Source organism: Chiloscyllium punctatum, chromosome 41 (genome assembly GCF_047496795.1).
Source record: "Chiloscyllium punctatum isolate Juve2018m chromosome 41, sChiPun1.3, whole genome shotgun sequence".
Lineage (NCBI taxonomy): Eukaryota > Metazoa > Chordata > Chondrichthyes > Orectolobiformes > Hemiscylliidae > Chiloscyllium > Chiloscyllium punctatum.
Window position 1 is genome coordinate 53,902,704 of NC_092779.1, and position 19,435 is coordinate 53,922,138.

The 19,435-nt window shown below is 38.2% G+C and overlaps 2 protein-coding genes across 2 annotated transcripts in view; one reads left to right on the forward strand and one right to left on the reverse strand.

The window, feature by feature from the left end:
* The first annotated feature begins 1,523 nt into the window (after positions 1-1,523).
* nrsn1 (neurensin 1) lies at positions 1,524-12,257 on the forward strand. Its single transcript, XM_072561000.1, has 3 exons — positions 1,524-1,692; positions 8,605-8,814; positions 11,521-12,257. Exons 2-3 carry the CDS (start codon positions 8,626-8,628, stop codon positions 11,923-11,925), a joined length of 594 nt encoding a protein of 197 aa, XP_072417101.1. The 5' UTR covers positions 1,524-1,692; positions 8,605-8,625; the 3' UTR covers positions 11,926-12,257.
* Positions 12,258-13,498: 1,241 nt separating this feature from the next.
* The window catches only part of LOC140465074 (doublecortin domain-containing protein 2-like), a 219,123-nt gene continuing 213,186 nt past the window's right edge, over positions 13,499-19,435 (reverse strand). The window contains exon 10 of the mRNA XM_072560919.1: positions 13,499-19,224. Within this exon, the coding sequence (XP_072417020.1) occupies positions 19,126-19,224 (99 nt within the window). The 3' untranslated portion in view covers positions 13,499-19,125. The remainder of the gene's footprint in view (positions 19,225-19,435) is intronic.

Genomic DNA, 19,435 nt, shown 5'->3' on the forward strand with positions numbered 1-19,435 from the left:
TTGAAATAATGTTCTGATGCAGCTTCATTTGTGTGTGTTGGGATGCTTGCTTCTGTAGTTCAATATTTGGTCCGTATGTGTTGTTTTCCTGTCGACACTGGTTTGAAGTTCCCCATTGGCTGTTTGCTCTACTGTGACATCTAGGAATGGCAGTTTGTTGTTGTTTTCTTCCTCTTTAGTGAATTTTATGCCAGTAAGGGGATTATTGATGGTCTTGAAGGTTTCCTTTAATTTTTTTCATTTAGTGATGAAACACTAGCGTTGTGAAGTAGGAAATATTGCAATTCATTTGTGCTCTGATATACCCTTCAAACAGCAGTGATGTAATGGCCTACATAATCTGTTCAGGTTAATTTAGATTCAGTGATATAGTTTGTTCATGAAGTGCATATTGCTTGAAACTTCGAAAATATAAAGAAAGCTGGTGGAAATTTTAAGTGGTGGTATTGAAGAATTATTTAATCAGCAAAACAAGCTCAATTAGAGAAAACACCAATTCACACATAATTCAAACAAGTATTATAATCAGTGCACTTGTTATCATGTGTAAGAAATATTTTGTCCACCAGTTTAGCAGAGATGTTCATCCAATTTTATTATTTATTTATATTTTATTATTTCATGAAATATGGGCATGACTAGTATGGTTAGTGAGGCTGAGCCTACAATTACTGAGACTAGTTTGCAATTCCAGAATTATAGTGGGATTTGAACTCATGATAAAACTAAGAAAATTCACCACCAAGACATTGCATTATATGACCCTTGTTGTTGAAACCCTCATTTATGTCAATATTATTTTAGGGCTTGATTATTCCAACACTCTCCTGGCTGGTCTCCACATTGTAAAGTCTGTAGACTTGAGATCATCCAAAATACGGCTGCCCTTGTCTCAACTCACAGCAAGATCCATTCTCTCCTGCAACCTTCTACTCACTGATTGGTTCACAGTCAAGCAGTAATTTGGTTTTAAAACGATCGTCCTTATTTTCAAATCCCAAAATAGCCCCTCTTAGTCTCTCTAATCTGCTCTAGCCCCATAATCTGCCAAAGACATCGATGGTAATTCTGGCCTCTCACGCCCCTTATTTTCAATTGCTCCACCATTGGAGCATCTCAACTCTGGAATAGTTCCCCAAAAATCTTTGCTGTCCTTGCCTTCTTTAAAATGGTCCCGAAAATATCTCTCCCGCATAGGTTTTGATCAATTTACCTAATATCTCCTCGTATGATTCAACATATTCTGCTTTAGGCGAAGCCTTTGGGAGATAGTATTTATTCTGTTCCAGGCACTACTCAAGGGGCACCTTGTTGTTTGCAAAGTTCTGTGTTCCAGATGGACATGGTGAGACTGAGGCTGAATGATCCTGCAACTACTGCCAATGCATATGTAGATCCTAAACTGGAAGGGGGGTAATTTAGTGGAAGGAGCACCTCCCGATTTGCCCTGCTCCCCTGCAAGTCCTTGCCTGTAGGTAGGGAGGCCAGCTCGGGAACCCGCCCCCTTGCAGAGCAGGCGCACGCGCGCTGGGATGCAGGATGAGTGCTTGCTGCCCGGGTTGGAGGGCACTCGAAGCAATGGCAATGTTCTGAGAGCCAGGCACTAGGAAAAGGAGGGGGGAACGGCGCCGGATCGGAGACACACACACACACACACTCCAGCCCTGCAAAGTCACGTTTTGTGGGGAACAGGTAAAAAATGCAAACAATAAAAAGTAAAGCAGCTGCTCTCGGGCCCCGAGGCGAGGAGCTGGCTGGATGGAGGGGGAGCGAGCTTCGGTGTGCGGCGACCGAAGCGCAATCTCCAGGGGATCCCTGGGCAGGACGCCCGCATCCACAGCCTGGGAAATGTGGGCATTGTTTGTCTTTCACAAGTTTTCCCAGCCTCAGATGAAAACTGATAACGTGTCAGACTTTACTGGTAACCTTAAATGTCGATACTTGCACTCTTGTTTGTAAATTACATATACTCACTTGTATACAATATGGACAGAGCGTAAGGTGGTGTCCTTGGTGCCGAAACAACAGGAACAAGCCTAAAGGTGAAATAGCGGTCATTTGGTTTTGCTGCGCTATGTATGGAGCTTGGATTGGATTTAAATGGCCCGTTTGCAGATCGATAGTTTCCGGCCATCACTTGTTCAGTGGGAATTTCAGCACCTTGGACAGATACATCTGCGTTCGAGTTCGTTTGTTATGCAATCGGCTACTGTTGCATGCACTTCCCTCTTATAGACTTCTCAAATTGCGTGCAAACTATGGAGATAAACAGTGATCGTCTAACTGTAATGGCAAAACAGGAGTAAGGTTTCATGCACTATGGGAGATATGCCAATCATTTCTGCAAACTAACAGTTGAGCCTGAAGTATAGATACTTTGGAAATTCCCTGATGGTTTACACGGGATGATCCAGAGGGGAAGCGGTGCGCCTGTTATCTCCACTTTGAAGAAAATTTTAAACACCTTGGGGAATTATTTATAATTTAGTTTACCCTTCAAAATGTTGGTCAAACTTTAATGTTACAATACAAATAATCTTGGCTACAGTATCCAATTTTTGTTATATAAGCAAGGTGGAGAAATACTGTATTGCTTTAAAAAAATCCAAAGACATGCTGTTACATGTTGCCAGAGTATTTTAAGAAAATCAGAACAATGTATGTATTGGACTGCATTTTTAAGTGTTGCCATATCTCAACTTTCTCATGAGTTATACTGGATTAGTGGTGCTGGAAGAGCACAGCAGTTCAGGCAGCATCCAACGAGCAGCATCCAACGAGCAGATGCTGCCTGAACTGCTGTGCTCTTCCAGCACCACTAATCCAGTATTTGGTTTTCAGCATCTGCAGTCATTGTTTTTACCTTTTCCCATGAGTTAGCTGGGCTCTTCTGAAGAATTTGTTTTTAAGTATTAACAATGGCTTAACCTTTGATGTATTCAATAAGTATTTAATAAGTCTGTGACAATAACATGCAGCTATCACTATAAATTAACGACCTTGTCACAAAGTGCTACACCAGGTGACAATCTGATTATGTTGTTGAAGGGGTTAAGACAAGAGGATGAAGGAAAAACCCAACAGACCAAAATTATTTGTTGGGAAGTGTGAAAATTAGGTGAAGGGGAGATGTCTGAAGCTGAAATGGCAGGGTTGTATGGTGGGGGTGGGGTGGGGGGTGCAAAATAGGCCAATGTCAGAACAGTTAAGGGTCAAAATAGCTGAAGTGTTTCAACAATAGATGGGCATTTCAAATTAAATATGTTGGGGAATGATGAACAAATGCAGAACTAGTAAGAACAAAGATGAAAGAGTGCAAACAATGGACCTTTAGGAGTGTTGCACATTACAGAGGTAAGTAGTGGAGAAAATGGTAATGAAACAGGATGAAGGTGTTAATGAAGATCTCTGTAACTGTAAAACTAAAGGGAGCTCAGAGGAATGGATGACTGCAGAGGTTGGAAGGAGCTGGTCTTTGTGGTAGGGCTTGAAAGTCTAGTTTGTTTCAAATCATTGCCAGGTTCAATCTACAAGAGATAGAAACAATAATTAGTTTGCAGATGTTTTGACAGAAACTAAACAAATTTCAATCTTACTCACATTAAGATAATCACTGGAATTTTTTGCTTATCCATTACATGGTGTCTGCTAAGTACAGAAATAGTTGGGAAGTGAAGGACTGTTGCAGAGAGGTGGAGTTGGTGTCATTATCACAAGTAAATATTGATCTTGCACCCACAAAATTATGTCACTCAATCAGAATAGAGTCATAGAGTCATAGAGATGTACAGCATGGAAATAGACCCGTCGGTCCAACTCATTCATGCCGACCAGATATCCCAACTCAATCCTCAGGAAACTATCAATGGTGTTTGGACAATTCTGTTGTTCATTCATTGAGTTCCCAATAGTAAATGCATTGTGACAGGGAAATGGCAAGAACAAGCAGGCCAGGTGAATTGGCCATGCTAAATTGCCGGTAGTGTTAGGTGAAGAGCTAAATGTAGGTGTATGGGTGGGTTGTGCTTCGGCGGGTTGGTGTGGACGTGTGGACTTGTTGGGCTGAAGGGCCTGTTTCCACACTGTAAGCAATCTAATCTAATCTAATCTAATGTCTTGATATATAATATGAAAAGGTCGAAGGATCAATACCGCAGATCATTGGAGAAAAGGAGGAGGAGAGGGGACCTAATTGAGGTGTACAAGATAATGAGAGCCATAGATAGAGTCAATAGCTAGATACTATTTCCCAATGACTAACACGAGGGGTCATAGTTTTAAGCTGGTTGGAGGAAAGTATAGAGGGGATGTCAGAGGCGGGTTCTTTACACAGAGAGTTGTGAGAGCATGGAATGCGTTGCCAGCAGCAGTTGTGGAGGCAGGGTCATTGGGGACATTTAAGAGACTCCTGGACATGCATATGGTCACAGAAATTTGAGGGTGTATACATGAGGATCAATGGTCGGCACAACATCGTGGGCTGAAAGGCCTGTTCTGTGCTGTACTGTTCTTTGTTCTATGTTCTATCATTTATAATGTACATTCTAGTAATAAGCTACAAAATGGTACTGGTGAAACCCTGGGGGCAATGGTGCAATCTGATTCCCTATTCGTACAGGCTGGGAAAAGGGGATATCAATAGTTGAAATTTGTTGCAACATAATATTTAGCTAACAGTAAAGTCTTATTTATTGATGATATTCTACAATGGCAATAGAAAGGCAATGTGACTCAATTTCCTGGTTTGAAATCTGGTACCGTTTACTCACGTTGTTTTGTGAGCACGCAACTCTCTGTGGAGTTTTTAAAATTACTATTCGCTCATCGAATGTGGCATGGCTGGTTAGGCATTAATTGGCTATCCATAAGAAGGTGGTGGTGAGCTGCCTTCTTGGAACTACTGCAGTCCACTGGGTATAGGTAAACATGTTGTTAACAAGGGAGTTCTAGGATTTTGACCCATTGATGGTGAAGACACAGAGGTATAATTTCAAGGCAAGATGATCTCTTAGAGGCAAACTTGCAGGTGATGGCATTCCCATTTCTCTGTGGCCTTTGTCCTTCGATGTCATATGGGTCACAGGTTTGAAAAACATTGTCTAAGAAGCCTTGATGAGTTATTGCAGTGCACCTTATAGATGGTACACGCTGCTGCCACTGTTCTTAACTGGTGGCTGGATTGAATGCTTAAGTTGTTAAGTGGGATACCAATCAAGCAGGCTGCTTTTTCCTGTGTTGCGTCAAACACCTTGAGTGTTGTGGGAGGTGCACTCATCCAGACAAGAGAGTATTCCATCACAATCCTAACTTGAGCTTTGGAGACAGTGGACATACTTTGAGGAGTCAGGAAGTGAGTTGCTTGCTGTAGAATTCTCAGCCCATTGCTTGCTGTTGTGGCTACAGTAGGTTTATGGCTGGAACAGTTGGAGATGGTCGTTGCCTGGTACTTGTGTGGTACAGTTGTTACTTGCCATTTATTAGCCCAAGTCTGAATGTTGTCCAGGTCTTCCCGCATTTGGATATGGACCGCTTTAGTTGTCTGAGGAGTGATACTGAATATTGATAATTGCACAGTGAACATCCCACATCTGACCTTATGATGAAGGGAAGTTCATTGATAAATCAGCTGCAGAACTCCTGACAATATCAAGTGATGTCCTGTAGCTGGAATAATTCACTTTCAATAACCACAACCATCTTCCTTTGTGCAAAGTATGGCTGCACCTTTGGACAGCCCAATATTTTTTACACAAATGTATGACTTTTAAAGAGGTGTCGCTGTTGTGTAGATAAATATGGTTACCTAATGTGTGCACAACATGGCTGTAAAAATAATAAATTAGTAACTGATCAGCCATCTGTTTTTAGTGGTATTTGTTAGGGCCGAACTGTTAGCAAGAATGCCAAACAGAAACCTATACTCTTCAAATACTACATAGAATTGTTATGTTTACCTGAACAGTCAAAAGCAAACCATATTACAGTACTCCTTCAAAATTGCAATAAAGGTATCAGTCTAAATGAACTCATGACCCAGATGGTGAGTCACTGATATTTTGTTACAATGTCAAATTTAACATAAAACTATTACAACGGCAACACAGTTTAGCAATAATTCCTATAAAGTTCCACTGATTCATTACCTCCTGTTGCAAAGTTGCTTAGCCAGACAAAATGACTTTGCACCTTTTCACCCACAGCGAGTCTAATCTTTCTTTATCAACAGATTTAAAAAGAAACTTGCTTCCTGGACTAGAAAGCGCACATTGCACATCCATTTCATATTGTGTGTGCACAATTTGCAATGTTTGCTGTTTTTGAGACTTTTTTGTAGATAAAGGTAGAAACATAGAAATAGAAGTAGCTTATTCAGCCCGACAAGCCTATTATGTCATTAAGTTCAATCGTGGCTTATTTGCATCTGACCTTCATTTGTCCATCTTGGCTGTCTAATCTCTAAAACCGTTGCTGAATAAAATCTATCAACTTTTGTTCTTAAATGCTTATTTGATCTTATGTAAGTAGGTCTTTAGGGAAGAATTCCAGATTTCTATAACCATCCACATGAAAAGGGAGTTCTTGTCAGAATCACTGAACAACCCTTTCGACCAGACCCTTCCATTAGAGAAAAAATCCATTTCTATCTACTCTGCCTCATTGCCGCCTTTAATCATCATAAATTATTGCAAATGCAAATGCAAAACAGAATTTATTTCCAAGACTGAATAAATTTATGGTGTCTCACTGTCTTGTGAGTTGGCAAATTCTGTATGACTAGGTTGTCGAGAGTGATAACAAATGATTGTTTCACCATTTGTAATGTTTCAGAATGCTGGCTTGAACTGATGAAAAGAAAGTTTACTCACTCTGCTGTCTATAATAACTGATGTTAAAAGCACTTTAAACAGTCTCAGTCCAGTTTTGATGGATTTTGCCCAATTCACTAAAGTAATGATAATTAAGCCAGAATGTGTAACATCACTCAAAAAGTAAAAGGATGGCTGCTGTGGGGAATAGATAAGGATCACACTGGGCATTTGAGCTACAAGGTTAAACCTACAGCATTGAGATAAATCACTTGAAGTTTCACCTTATATTCTGTCCATTGCCTGTGCCAAGAGATGCAAAACTATGGGTTCTCATGTTGAAGAAGTGTAGATACAATGTCATTTGTTAAACAGAAAAAATAACTAGACAGTTAATTTCATTTGGATATTCCATCTCCAAACAGCAATAATTTATATTTAAATGGTTCCTTTAATATAGAAAGGCTCCATACAATTGGTAAAATATAAAGGAAAAATAATTGGAGAGCCAAAGGAAAGGAAGATGAGAAAGATTGGTAAATGATTGAAGTAGATTTTAACAAAGGTCTTAAAATGAAGAGAGGAAAGTAGATAATTAGAAAATTTCTTTCTTTCTTGCTAATTGCTTCAACAGCTGTAACCTTGTACGAGAACAGAGGAAGAAAGGTCTGTGTCTCTGAGAGCACCATATCTTTTATATTATATGTGCTAAATGATCATGTTAATGTTAAAATGTCCAAATTTAATTCCACTTGACCAAGTGATCAAAAATGGACAACTTTGTATTCATCATTCTATCTCAAGAATACACTTAATTCTTGGTCATTCAGACTAGGTATTTCTAAATAGAAAATTATTTCTACCTCCTACGGTGAGGAGTCCAACACTAGAGGATGTAGGTTTAAGATGAGAGGGGAAAGATTTAAGAAGGACCTGAAGAGTAACCTTTTCATGCAAGGGGTGGTGCATAAATGGAACGAGCTGCCAGAGGAAGTGGTGGAGTCTAGTAAAATTACAATATTTAAAGGGTGTCTGGCTGGTTATATACAAATGAGACTAGGTCAGATTGGAATGTCTGGTCTGCATGGACAAGTTGGACCAAAGAGTTTGTTTCTGTGCTATATGACTCTATGACTAGATTAAAGTGCATATTAACTATGCAGTGTGCCTTTTGCTTCAAATTAATAGGCATTGGAATAAAATTATATCTAAGATTCTTACTTTTACAATAACCTTATCTAGTCTTAAATCAAAATAAAACCTTTGTGACATATCCTGAATGGCATTGCAATTACCTTTCATATACTGCTGGAGGTTCTGCTTTTTTATTGCCATAAGTAACAGGAAAATCTTTGTTAAGTAAACCTATATCTTTATGAGAAGCATCTACATGTTACTGGGATAGTTTACTTCCTGTAGGGACAAATTAAATGGTTGACAGACAGAGTTAAACAAAAGATTATTTATTCACAAATCATTAACTCATGATGGTAAATTACCATGAGTCAAAGTATTAAATGCAAAGCACAAGTAATTAACTCTGATCTTCCATCATATAAACATATGGATAGCATTCTATGATTGTCATAGTTACGTGAGCAAAAACTGAGAATTATATTGTTGTGTTTTAAAACAGGTTACTTTGTCAATAATAGTAGCATGTAGCCTATCTTCTAGAGTTGCAATGCGGTTGTAGAATTAGACCTGCTAAATATAACTTCAGATTGTTAAACTTTTCAGAATAGATGTATTGTGTTACCCTTTCCTTTATCAAACTTCAGTCTTTTGTGATTTACAGGCTGGAATGCAGTTGTAAACGATGAGTTTATGTGCAGAGATCTGCCAGTCGGAGAACTCTAACTATAATGCAGATGGGTTACATCAACGTTATGGAGTCCGATCATATCTGCATAAGTTCTATGAAGACTGTACGGCATCTATCTGGGAGCATGAGGATGATTTTCAGATTAAGAGGTCTCCAAGCAGGTGGCATTCTGTTGTCTGGAAGGTATGTCATAAGACAATAAGATAAATCAGTAGAAATAGACCATTGGGCCAATCGAGTCCATAATGCCATTCAATGAGACCATGGCTGATCTGATAATCCTCAATACCTTCTCCCATAATCCTTGATTCCCTCAATGTTTGGAAATCAGTCTATCTCAGGCTTGGATATACTCAATGACCCAACTACTGTAGCCCTCTACAGTAAAGAATTCAACTGGTTTACTATTCATTTAAAAAAAAAATCCTCATCCTTTTTGTATTAAATGAGCAACGCTTACTCTGAGATTATGCCCTTGTATTTCCACAAGCAACATCTCAATACCTACCCTGTCAAACTCCTAAGAATCTTATATGTTTCAATAAGGCCTCTGCTAATTCTTCTAAAATTCAATGAGGACAAGACTGAAATACCAAACCTCTCCTCATAAGAAAATTCTTCCACACCCAAGATCAGCCCTTCCCTGGATTGCTTCCAATGCCAGTATATCTTTCCTTCATCAAGAGGCCAAACATTTTCACAGTATTCCAGCTGTGGTCTAACTTGTATTGTTTTAGCAACTTTTTATATTCCATTCCCTTTGAAATAAAGACCATCATTCCATTTGTCTTCCCTATTACCCACTGAAGCTGAATGCTAGCTTTTTGTGATTCATGCACTAGGACCCCCTAACTTTCTGTGCCATTGTTTCTGCAGTCTTTCTCTATTTAAATAATAATCATCTAAGTGGCACAGTGGCTCAGTAGTGAGTACTACTGCCTCACAGCACCAGAGACCCAGGTTCAATTCCTGCCTCAGGTGACTGTCTGTGCAGAGTTTGCACATTCTCCCTGTGTCTGTGTGTGTTTCCTCCCACAATCCAAAGACGTGCAGGCCAGGTGAATTAGCCATGTTAAATTGTACAAAATATAGGATAGGGATTGGGTCTGGGTGAGTTACTCTTCAGAGGGTTGGTGTAGACTTGTTGGGCTGAAGGGCCTGTTTCCATACTGTAGGGAATCTAATCTCTTCTGTTCTTCCTTCAAAGTGCATAACCTCACACATGCCCACACTGTGTGTAATGTTGTTCTCAATGTTTCTTCAATTTTTAAGTGCAATGGCTCAGAAAATTTTGGAAGTTCATAGGACCTACTAATAGTTATTGATAATAATGTGAAGAAGTACATGTGTTCTGAGCTACTGCATATTATTGGAAAATTTCCATGGTTAATTCTTCCAAAACTGGGAAAGAAATCACCACCTCACTATAGGCTTTCCATTTGTGTCATTAAGTTGCTGAGTGTATGCTGCTAAAATGAATAACAGTTGTTTACAGCTGGTAAGTCATGTCATAAGCATCTTGTCAATTATGTGATTTAGGATCCTGACATATCACACAATCTTGGAGGTCCAGCAAGGGAACAGTGAAAGTATGAAGTCACACTCCTCTAGGTCATAAATTGTTACAGCTGGTTTTTAAAAATTATAGTTTATTTTCTCACTTTTCCTTATGGCCTTTTTCTCTCCAAATCCAATATTGTTGCCGCTCCCTTTATTGGATGATCATTAGGATTCAAATAATATGGAGAAAGTGAGGACTGCAGAAAATAATATGCAAAGATATAGGGAGAAAGCAGGCGATGACTCTCAGTAATGATGTTCCCTAACAAGCTAGCACAGGCATGATGGGCCAAATTGCTACCATTTGTGTCATAACTTCTTAATTCTGTCTTTTTTCTCTTTCTATCTCCAACTTGATTATAACTCACCTCATTTTCATCCCCATTGTTTCCTGCGTCTTTTCCTATCCTTAAATGCAATTCCTTAAAGAGCATTGGATCCAATGATCAGGACATTCCAAGCACCTTTTGGCATCACTGAATCATTATCAATTCAAATTTGCCACAAATTATGGTTTAAAAATTAAACTGATGGGTCAGGTTAAAAAAGAAATCACTATGAGATGTGTTGCTTTGTCAGTCTCTGGGCAAAACAGAATATTTCTGCGTTAAAATGTTAAATGCAAGTGCACTTCCTATTCAGAAGCTTTTAATTCTGATTGTCTCTGTTTTCTCTGAGGTATTGCTTTGTGATTTGTGCTCTTACTGGTATTGTCGGTATGATACCTTCATTTTCCATTTCTAAGCACCATAGTCTTATGTATTTGTTTTCTGCATGACACAGTTACTTGGCTATAATGGTACAACATCAATGCACTGTATAAAATATTGGATTGAATATATGATGTTAATCTGGGAACTTACTTGATCAATTTGCCATTATATAGTTGAACAACTATATTTAGGGCAGAAACCCAATGGTAAATGATCCACATTTCATGTCAGGAATTGTGTAATATTTTCAAGGATCAGAAACATTGCAATGGTTAGTTTCCTTGAACAGGGAAAACAATTCATTTCCAAAGGTGCCAACACATTAAGGCAGCACACACATTTCACTAATATTTGAATATGCCCAATAAAGATGTAAATTAGTATGATCTCATGAATACATGAGAGCCTTTATTGTTTACAATAGGCCAGCTTGCCCTTTTAAGCCACATTCACAACATTAATTGACACTATTATAACGACATAGTAATTTATTTAGCATGCTGTCACTTCGTGCTCAATTCTGGAACTGGCAACATTTTTGGTTGTAACTGCAAACTGTCTTGCTGAATTGGTGAAGCATAAATTTGCTGTACAATGTCTTATTGTGATTTTGCAGATTGGACTTACATCTGGGACTACCATACTTCTTATAGGATTGGCACTGATTGCAGCTGGCTACCTGGTACCACCAAAGATTGAAGCATTTGGAGAGGAGAATGAAGATTTTCTGGTAGTGGATGGTCATGCTGTCCAATTCAATGTGGCATTGGACACATGTAAGTTGGCAGGGGCCATCCTCTTTTGCATTGGTGGGATGATAATAGCTGCTTGCCTTCTAATGTCCACCTTTGCCACGAGTTACTCCAAGGAAGAGAAATACCTTCAGCAGAAGTTCAAAGAGAGAATTGCAGAAACCCAGGCTTCCTTCCAGCCTGTCACTAAGATACCAACTCCAGGTGAACACAAAATCCCCATCACTTTATCTAAAGTACATAACATACAGCCCACCTTGGAGACCTAAAATGCAAATATTAGCCCAGTGTAAAGTATCTATACCAGCTCAAATCTTTTTAAATGTTTTATCATATTTTTATAGAGGTTTCAAAGAGGTAGCGTATGTGCTCAACCCCTAAATTTCAGATTTATGCCTTCATTCAGTAAATCATGCAGGAATCTCATGAGAGATTTCATATCAATTGTACATTCACCAACATCATTCCAACATTCACCAGATTCAGAATACAGATGCAAGCTCCAACTTGCAAAGTAGTTTGTTTATGAGTCTAATGTGAAATGGCTTTTATGTGTATTTGAAATGAATTAAATAAAGTATGACTAATGATGTAACTGAAATTCTATATGTATCTTTGATTCTTCATTTTATGTGTATTATTTTCTAATTATTAATCAGCCCACAGAATTCTAGAGTTGATTAAGAAGTAAAATCACTTCAGTGATCTAAAACTAAAATATATTTATTTTTGCCTTTATTGCAGGGAAGTGGAAGGTTATCAGGATAGGTGGGAATCCAGATTTAAAATTACAGTCAGATCAGTCTTGATCTTTTGAATGGTGGAACATGCTTGCGGGACTGGATGCCCTACTCCTGGTCCTTATTCCTATGTTTGTATGAATGAATTATGACTGGGAGCTGGGGAGAGCTGGTTAGCTCACTGGGTTAAACTTAGGATCTGGATTTTAATATTATTTCTCTACTATTTGTAAAGGAAATCATAATCCTATTCTTGGGATATGGGTGTGAAAGACCAACTTTGGATTTGCTTTAAGTCCAAACAAGATCAGCTAAGTGAAAATATCAATTGATGCAGAGGTGCTTTTCACATGTAATGACTAATCCACACGATTGGAGAGGAGTAGAGGGAGCGGTACACTGAATCTGACTGCATCATGCTTTACTTTCACAAGCTTGATGCTGACACAGTGCCAAAAATGCAAAAGTACTGCACTTAGATTCAGAGTGGCTCAGACTTAGCCATTCTGAGCCTAAAGTGACAACTGGTAATTATGTGGTGTCTTTAATGTATTGAGTGTCTCAAAGTGCTTCACAGGAATGTTATAAAACCAAGGATATCTTAGAGACTATCAGAACAAGGACTATAAAAATAGTCTGCTGCATGAGTGTCCATTGAGGCTGAAGAACAAATGTGTTTATTTAGCTTAGTGGGATTTATTGTGATTTTTTCATGCAATTAATTTGCTCCAAGGAATACAATTTAAGATGCAATTCCAAAGCTTCCTGAGTGTCATATAATGTGCACAGTGAACACAATCCCAAGAAAATACTGTAAAAGAGTGCAGCAATGTACTTTACCCACAGCACTAAGGGCCCTACACGTGCAATGCAGCAGGACACTCTTTGGCCTTTCATGCCTTTGTCAGACCTTTCTGAAAGTAATCAACACTCATTCCTTTGCCTTGTTCTCTCTCCCTATAATCCTGTTCGCAAGCGCTCTGGCAATGGAAGGGCAGTTTTTAATTTTACCAACCCACTGTCCTCAGCAAAAAGAAACAAAAACAGCATTGATTCACTTTATTTTTAATATAGAAATGTAAAGTAAAATATAATACAACATCTCTAAAGTCCTGGCCAACAAAATATTGATAAAGTATTCATATGCAAGGACATATTTTACAATGATAGCAGTTTCTAAGTCTTCACTAGGGTGTTATTTACACAGTTTCAAAGGTAACTCAATGATCCATGTGCTTTCAGTTCAAGGTGTCTGATGTAGACAAATTAATATAAACAGTATGTGCAAATAAATGAATCTGTTTTCCCTCATGTTAAATCAGCTGTCAAATTGACAAAGTGTCTCTAGGCTCTTTTACAGGTCATCAACGGCCACACTCAAGACCTCAACTAAGGGTCTAAACGAAAACAAAAGGTATTGCACCAGTAGAGGTTGTTATTTTCTCTGATGAATAATCCATTGTAACAAAGAGATGCTTATCCACTGGCAAAACACTTGAAATCCATTCTGCCCAAGGTTCACTCTCGCCATGGGGATCAAAGGTCTGGGTTATAAGTAGAACCAGAACGAGTAAGTGACATTTTACATTTTCACCAAATGGGAAAAAAAAATCATCAGTCACAGACAGGTATACACTGTAGTCATAGAAAAAAAAAGAATTGTGATAAAAAGTGTAATAGTTTTGAACATAAACATAAAAATCAGATAGCCATGATTACATGTGTAATGTTTAAGAGTCAAAAGTGAAATGATCCAGTTCAACTCAAAGCTTCTCTGGCTGCGTGCAGGACAAATCCGAACACCAACCCCTCAACTTCTGGAACTGTGCCAAAACCCAGGAAAGTGCATGCACCATTAACTCCAGATCCCAGCATGCACAGCACAATGCTGCCTAAATTGTGGAACTAACTCTCATATGGAAATGACAATATCTACTGTAGGAAGTCACTGGATATTCTCCCCCAATTTTCATTTTTAGATATAATGTTAAAATTGTTGCTGGGTAAAAGAAAGAACACATCTTTACTGTGGTACTGAGACACTCTGACCACAGAATATGTTTGCATATCCCCTATTCCCACCACTCTTGAGGAGGTAAGTTCCTGCTTATGTATTCTGTTGACCTCTGCATGACATGCCGTAAACGTCAATGCAAAAGGCTTCAAAGAACTGAGTGGCTTGACTTCCTATTTCTTGTGTTTTTATGTTAGTTATAGTAACTGTTCACTAATTAATAACCTAAGGTCAATAAACAGGGAATAAATTATCCTATAAATGTCTATGTATCTGGCAAATAGATTATACATTTATTTTGCTATATCTATAGTATTTCATTGTAAGGGTATGCAATACAATCAAGGCTACACTGTGACTAAAAGCATGGAAAAGTTATCTTCCACCTCCTGTTAGCTATTAACAACGTAGTGGGAAGGTTTTGCAATTGTCAGGGAATGTGTAATCACAGCAACTTGAGCAGATATCATAATTTCCATCAGCTCTTTGTGGGTCTTTGCTTAGAAGCATGGGAACTCAGAATACATGGTCAGCAGACTGAGGTTCTGTGTATTGCCAAGGGGTGTGGAAAGACTGAAATCTCTACAGGAGAATGCAGAAAAATGTATTGCTTTTTAAAATTAAATTCTCTCAGACATTTGGATTGAAAACCTGAAGACTAATCTGCTGACCATACCTCAGATCAAGTGGGTGATATCAGTGCACAGCGAGCACATGTGGTTCAAACTGCACCAGAAAGAGACCGTTTTATCTAACATGTATGTGGTGATTCTTTCAAAGAACTTATCAAATAGTCATCACTTCCCTGCCTCATTCCTTTCCAAACAGAACAGTGGGCTCTAAGACTAATGTTTTAAACTGAAATAAGGGAAACTATGTGGACATGTAAACTGAGCTAGCTAAAGTGAACTGGCATGCTTGGCTAAAGGATGGATCAGTACAGAAACAGTGGCAGATAATTACGGGGATATATCAAAATGCTTATAATAAGTTTACTCTTACTATAAGGAAGGAATTACCAGCTGAAGTTAACTAAAGGTGTTAGGGAAAGCATCAAACTTGAGGCAAAAGCAAATAACTGGAAAGATGAATGGCAGGTCAGATGGTTGTTCAGATCATACCATTTGGCAGAAAATCACTGAAAGGTTAGGAGGAAGAGATTAGAGGATGAGTGGAAGTTTGCTAATAATGTAAAATGGGTAACAAGAGCCTTGACATGTATTTAAAAGGAAAAGACAAATAAAGAGAATGCTGGTCTTCTAAAGATTGTGAATTACAAATTATTCTAGTAATAGCTGGAAAGCAGGAGGCAGAAAGGAGAAAAGAATCGACTTAAGTTACAATCACAAATCCTCTGTTCACAGAATAAATAAACTTGATGAATTTTCTCTGAGGAGAAGGCAGGCATGTATCAGATGTTGCTTCATAAACTGATGGAGCTGGACACTGACAAGTCACCAGGTCCACAAGAACTCCAGTGTCAGGCCCTAAAAAAGGTGGCTAATGAGCTATTAGACATGTAATGTTAATTTTCCAAAATACTTTGATTCAGGAAAGGTCCTATCAGGCTGGAAAGTAACATATTTAACCCCATTAGTTAGGAAGGGAGGGAAGCAGAAAACAGGAAACTATAGCCTGGGTTAGCTTGACGTGATTTATGGGAAAGGTGTTAGAATCGATTATTAGATGAAATAGAACTGTGCACTTAGAAAAACTCAAGGTAAATTGGGGAGTCAGCCTTGTTTTATCAAAGGGAAATCATCTTTAAATAATGTATTGGAGTTCTTTCAAATGAATAACATATACTGTCGATGAAGGAGAACCTGTAGATGTACTGTATATGCAGTTCTAGAAGTTAGGTCATAACGCACCGTATTGAAGGTTAGTGTAGAAAACAGAATCTCTTGGCACATGGGACAACATATTAGCAGCCATAGAAGTCCAGCTAGTTGAGACGATAAAAGCATAAATGGGTCTCTGATTAGAAAAAAGTGATAACGACGCACAGTTGTTTGTGCTGGGGTCTCAATTTCCTACAACTTACACAAATGCCTTAAAGGGGAACAAAACCGTGGTAGCTAAATTCACTGACAACATCAAAATAGGTAGAAAAGTATATTGTAAAGAAGAGATAAAGGAATTGCAGACAGATATAGACAGTTTGACTGAATGGGTAAATATCAGGCAGTTGAAGTATAACATGGAAAAATGTGGAGTTGTTCACTTTGACAGGAAAAAAGAAAAATGTAGAGTATTACATAAACAGAGTGAATGCAAAATTCTGATGTGAAGGAGGCTTACGGTGTTCTAGTTCACAGGTCACAAAAAGTTAGTAAGTAGGTACAGCACATAATCAAAAAAGCTAATGGAATGCTATGTGCATACTTAAGGAAGGAAGCAAATGCATTGGAGAAAGTTCAGAGAAGGATTACTTGATAACTTGAAGGAGTAAGTTGTCTTAGGAGGTTAAATTGGACAGACTTGGCTTTGTTTTCACTCGAATTAAGAAGAGTGAGAGGTGATGATTGAAGTACACAAGATCTGAATTGTCTTGACAAGGTGAACGTAGAAAAGAAGTTTCCCCTTGTGGATCAGTGCAGAACTGAAAGGCACAGTGTTAAAATTAGGGTGTCATCGTTTTAGAAAAGGAGAAATTTCATCTCTCAAAGGCATGAACTGTATCTCAGAAGGTGGTAGAGGTAGGATCATTAAATATTTGTACGGCAGAGGTAGATAGATTCTTATTCGGCAAGAGAATCAAGGATTAAGGGGTTGATAGGGATATGGAATTTGGAACACTAACAGATCATCCAATGGTGTTATTGAATAGCGGAGCAAGCCTGAGGGGCTGAATGGACCATGATTTTGCAAGTTGGTGTGCTCATTTTCAGTTAATTTCTCCCTTGATAGTTATTATTCAATCTCCTTCTGACACCATTTTCAGACAGTACATTTCAGATCATAACAAAATGTAACTTTAAAATTCTTCCACCATCCTTGTGGTTGTTCATCCATTATATTAATGGGTGGATAATTAATTGGGGGGGGGGTCTTGAACTGAAACTCACTGTTAGCACAGGGACTCAAAAAGTTTTGTCTTTTAATACTACTTCCTTCCTCTCAGTGCTATCTCTGATACTACAATTCATTTATTCCCTGGCCCTAGCTTTATTGTACTGCACATTGAGATTAGTTCAGATACTACACTCTGTATACGTCTGAATACACCCTGCCTCTTGGGCCCCCAATCCCAATTGTGCTAAATATATAAGGTGAGAGAAATGCAATAAATTAGTGCACAGGTAGCTGCAGGATTCAAAATAATATATGGCTTTATGGGCATGTGTTGGTCTTAAGACCAGTAAATAATCTAACATTTTGTCACAATGATCTAAGATATCAAAGCTGACATAACAGCCAGTCATCTTTATATAGAATCAAAGAATATTATTGAACCAAGGGGGTCTTAATGAAGCTCTCTTTCTTATACAGTATGTTTATCTTAATAATAATCATTCATGTTTTGCCTTTGATATAAAAAGGCTGGATATTTTAAAGTCTCGCACACTGGCACTCAACATTTTGAGACTACCTTTCAGTCCCCAATAATTACAACTGTTGCAGGTGAAACCCCTCTACAAGGCTATAGCAGCTCCACCAGCACTTACCCTTATTTAGTATAATTCTAATAAATGCAGGTGGGCTGTGGGAGCAACTATGGTTTAAATTGTTCAAAACCGTCAGCTAATATTTCAGCTCGGCAATCAATATTGTTATTCTGCATGTTAATCAGAAACTTTTGGTTCCTTTCATTTCCTCTGAGTTTTAACCATGGCCGTCAAGACATTTCATTGGTAATCAAGAGCCTCATGAAACTTTAAAGCTCACTCATATGTTGCTGGGTAAAAGTAATTAAATGTGCACTTGACAAGCTGTAATAATTTTCTAAAAATGGGATATTGCTGCAAAACAAAATCATTCCAATCATACCAAAATCAATTACTTTATATCTAATATCATTTTCCAAAGCCAATGATATCTGTAAGAATTCACAGCAAGTATACCTGTGGCCCAGCTGTTCATGAAGCTAAATGGAAATATCCTAACCAAATGTTCGCTGGGTTAGAGTTCCAGGCTCAAAGTACTTGCTTGTTTCAATTTACAGGCTCTGATTAGCAATAGACTTTTTGTTAGTTTTTGAGTGGACCTCTCACAAGCAGGCTATCTAAACTACATGAAAAAAAGTACACAGAGGCAAACTTTGGCCAAATTTCACCATTACAGATTTCTAAGTCCACGTTTACAATGAAAGCTGTCTATGTAAATGGATCTTGCATCAATTATACCCTTCCCCATTGAAGCCATATTATTAGCACTTTGGGAAGAGAAGATGCAATTATAGAGAGGGTTCCAATAGGAATGTGAATGTTGGAGCTTATTGTGGAAACATATGACTTTAGAAACAGTATTACATTATGGTTAGGTGGCCTGTTCAAATTATTCCCTAGCCTTCACCCATAAAGTATTGTATTTAATCACAAGCAAGCACTTTGACCAATTATAGGACAACCCCAACAGCTAAGGAAACATTTTTGCCCGACAATTGTTCACTATTGAAGCTAGAGGTGGCACCATAACAATAAGATAAAATGAGATGACAAAATAAAAGGATAAGGAATTGTGCTATAGTTGCTAACTTGTAAGGGCACCAAGATTCACTGAGCCAAGACAGCATGTCCAGTCGCTGACTGAATGGTTTCATTTCCATCACCTTCGAGTGGACTTGCTAATATTTCTTCCAGATGGTCAACATCCTGTTTAAAGCAGAAACAAAAGAAAGAGCACAAGAATCAAAAGTTATAGATACATTTTTGTCTGCGGTGATACTGTCAAATGCAGCACAAATGATACAATAGGATATAATGTCGCAATTAATGCATAATTAAGTTATATATAAGCACTGTATGTACTAAGTTACAAGTATACATATACTATACCACATAATTAATCATCTCTGTCCTAATT